The sequence below is a fragment of the Glycine soja genome, chromosome 6, assembly GCF_004193775.1.
Source record: "Glycine soja cultivar W05 chromosome 6, ASM419377v2, whole genome shotgun sequence".
NCBI classification, from domain to species: domain Eukaryota; kingdom Viridiplantae; phylum Streptophyta; class Magnoliopsida; order Fabales; family Fabaceae; genus Glycine; species Glycine soja.
In genome coordinates, this window is record NC_041007.1 from 40,344,143 (window position 1) to 40,347,815 (window position 3,673).

General features: G+C 34.0%; 1 protein-coding gene across 1 annotated transcript; it reads right to left on the reverse strand.

Annotated features, from left to right (window-relative positions):
* Nucleotides 1-530: 530 nt before the first annotated feature.
* LOC114416244 (alcohol dehydrogenase-like 6) lies at nt 531-3,022 on the reverse strand. Its single transcript, XM_028381113.1, has 5 exons — nt 2,964-3,022; nt 2,325-2,647; nt 1,266-1,332; nt 846-894; nt 531-608 (listed from the first exon to the last, which is right to left on the reverse strand). Exons 1-5 carry the CDS (start codon nt 3,020-3,022, stop codon nt 531-533), a joined length of 576 nt encoding a protein of 191 aa, XP_028236914.1.
* Between the last annotated feature and the right edge of the window lie 651 nt (nt 3,023-3,673).

Genomic DNA, 3,673 nt, shown 5'->3' on the forward strand with positions numbered 1-3,673 from the left:
TGTATCTTGCAGGCCCTTTTATATGAATATTAGAGCTTCATTGGCAAGTAATCTTATAGAACTTTCCTAATCCATAGTGTTCTAAATGGAATTTAATTCTATGACCAATAATACTTTAACATTACCTAAAAATAACAAGCCAATATTTTCAAAAACTATTTCCTATAGAAATTGCAATAAAATCATATACAAAAATTAAGACTTGAGGGTAAAAGCACATTACCTTTTTTAGAATAATGTTATTTGCATGATAGATGACCATTTGTCAAGAAATTGCACTGTGGTATAGATTTCCTTTCGAAAAACTTTTTAGTGAATTAAAATACCATTATTCAAAACCACTACCTTCAAAACAACATTTCAAATTCAAATTTTCCAATTGCATCCAATCTTCTTGGTTAGACCTTACCAATCTACTTCAATTAAGTACTGCATAGTTCTTACACTTGAATATGAAATCAAGGACTCAAAAGTCATACTCCCTCTGTTTCTTTTTATCAACTTTGTTTCTCCATGTGTAAATTAGTACATTAGAATTTATGTTGTACCTTAGCAGCATCCTCAGCATTATTCTTCACGGGTGCATAAGCAAGCCACATTTCCATCATCTACACAATTATATAGAACCAGTGAGGTAGCACAAAGTATAAAAACCATTCATCCTTTAACTAAAGTGGCATTAGCATGGATGGACTACATCAATAACCTAAAAGGTCAGGTCCAAGGATGGAAAAGTCAAGCTCAATTGATTTGCTAAGATTTATGCAATGTTCTCAAATAGAAAATTTACCGTGAACCCAACCCTGGCAGATAGGGCAACATTTTTGGATAGTCTTGCATCACACATTCAAGTCGAGTTGAGGACTTAAATGAAGTTTTGCTGGCATCTTATATCTGCAGTAAGGAAATATATTAATATAGCATTGAAAATTGAAGCATGCTACAACAAAGTGTTACAAACAATAAGGGAAAACTCTCAGAAAAATAAAACATTTCAAGTTGTGTACTTCACTATTAATCCACCACAACTAAGCTTCCTAATTTCGGAATAGTCCTAGAATAACCAGATAGTGACCCGAGTCCTTTTCCATCCATTTTTTTAATAGTTGTGATGGAATTGAAGTAAAGTGCCCAACTCAACATTTATGTACCATTTTACGCATTTTGAATGTAATAAAGACCAAAACACACATAGGTCAAATACATGGAGGTTTTTAGAGATTTCCCACATAAATAGTAAAGTGAGTATCAGAAAGAAGAATTACTTCGGGTTAACAAACTCCTGTATGGCACCTCCTGCTTTTGAGAGCTCTTTAATGTAAGGACCAAGTTCTAAAACCAGCTGTTAGAATAAGATGTTGTCACTATGCAGTCATGGTATAATCATGGCATGGTTCAACTAAATAATAATAATAATAATAATAATAATAATAATAATAATAATAATAATAATAATAATAATAATAATAATTTAGTTACAATTATAGCTAAACCATGGTTATAACAACCTAATATTTCTAGTATTTCAAACATCATTATGGATTAAAAGCTCACACCATGTGGTGTGTGAGCGGGAAGCTGAAGGCGCACTGTTGCGTTGTTGGTGTGTTCATTGGCCAAACTCAAGGAAAGCAGTGAAGTTGTTTTGGTATGCTGTTTGATGCTACATGTCAAGTTTTGGATCATCACACATTATTATTAACAAAGACCAAATTTGGTTAATAATTCGGAAATCCAGTACTGAGTTTTGGATCATCATAGATTGAGTTATAGTCAAGTTTTTCTAGAAGTCCAGAAGTAGAAACAAGTCATCAATGAGCAACTGTAAACATGCTATTAAAAATCATTTTTACCACAAATTATTGGTATCGAAGTCATTCATTAGCAAACTACAAGATATTAAAGCAAATAATGCAAAACAAAAATAGATGAAGACATTTTGCAGCGTAAACCTATGTGGCAAGCATCTGTGAGCCAGGTGATAAAATACTTATATGCCCTAAGAGGATTACTTGATGGCCAGTAGCTGAGAGGATTACTTGTGATGATTTTACAATTATATATATTCCCTTTGTTTATTTGCCGATGCCATACTGTTCCTTTGACACTCAAACTGATGAACACAGAGACATAAATCATGCCTCCTCTAACCATTCATGGGAAATAACATGAAAAAAAAGATCCAGATGGCTTAATGGCTATTAACCTGTTACTATCTCGAGTAATTTAAGTACATGGTTTTAAGTTTACAATGTTGATTACTGAAACTCCATTGATCTATTCCCTATTTTTTAAAACTAATAATAACTAGTTGAAACATTTACCTGCAACAACCCCACAGCTCAGAAGACATATTTTCTCAAGAGGTGCAAGGGGGCTAACTTTCACAACACATCCAGAATGGACTACTGTATATTCACTGAAACTTGAAACTGCACAATAATTGTAAACAAGCTTCCCTTTTAATGAGAAGCGTGTCTTCTGATCACTATGAATTAAACCCCTCCTTTCCAATCCCAAAATTTCACAAGTGTTGCTTTTTCCAGATGTGCACTGCCTGCATGACATACATTCTCCAATGAATACTATTAGCACATGGTCCTCCTCTTTGAATTCAGTCACTCCCTGTCCCACACTCTCAACAATCCTGCAAAAATATACCAAACATTCAATATCTACTGAGCAAATTACACCTTATGCAATGATTTAGCTAAAGTAGTGTCCTTGATGCAACAATGTATCATATTCCCATGCATAGTGTAATACTTCACTCTCAGCTGACATTGTCACTATAACTCAACTTGGCATATCAATATTTGATCAAATTCCCATACTACCTGATTGGGTATCTCTTAAAAATAAAATAAAAAAATTCTTTTTAAGAAATTCAACGAAAATAACCTAAGGATCACTAGTGATTCAATGTTGTCTTAGTCCAAAAGTAGAAACTAAGGGTAAATTACCCTGATGCTTCGTGGCCAAATATGCGAGGAAATATGGCCTGCAAAAAAGCACCTTGCATTAAATGCTTAACTCCATCCAGTCATAAAATCTTAATAGAAAATACAATAATCATGATAGAAAGAAATATTGGTGACTAGACTAATCCGGCACCACACCGGTAACCATCATTAGCTTTTTGATGTAGCAGAACTAGGAACTCAGCTAAGGCATTCGAAGTTCTTGGACAGACAAGGGAACTCAATGAAACGAATGAATTCTGATGAACATTGTGGTCATGCTTTTCATTATTAGAAGAATAAATTACAAGAAGGAGGTTGATTACAGATTCTATTCAAAATGTTTCCTTAACTGCCAATTACTACTTATAGTTCTCAACCACTAACTTCCTAACTACCACTAACTGCCTAACTGCTTTTCCAACTAACAGAAGTTAACAGAATTGAGTCTAACTAACTAACTACCTTCCTAAGCTTGTATCAATTCCTCCTACCCAAAAGAATCCTTGTCCTCAAGGATTAAACTGAGGAAACTTCTGCTTCAAGTCATAAAAGAATTCCCAAGTTGGATCTTCAAGTAGATGATGCTTCCATTGAACCAAAACTTTGGTTATAGCACGATTGCCTCTATTGACTATCATTCTGTCAATGATAGCTGCAGGTTCCTTCTGAGAAGTATCCAATAAAGGTGAAGGAATAAAGTCCCCAATAGT

What these genes read in the sequence shown, in the direction of transcription:
- LOC114416244 (XM_028381113.1), bottom strand. Translation starts at nt 3,022, where the DNA reads ATGCAAGGTGCTTTTTTGCAGGCCATATTTCCTCGCATATTTGGCCAC. An exon ending in TTTGGCCACGAAGCATCAGG is followed by an intron (nt 2,648 to 2,963) that starts GTAATTTACCCT and finishes ATATTTTTGCAG; the next exon opens with GATTGTTGAGAGTGTGGGAC. An exon ending in CAGGAGTTTGTTAACCCGAA is followed by an intron (nt 895 to 1,265) that starts GTAATTCTTCTT and finishes TCCTTACTGCAG; the next exon opens with ATATAAGATGCCAGCAAAAC.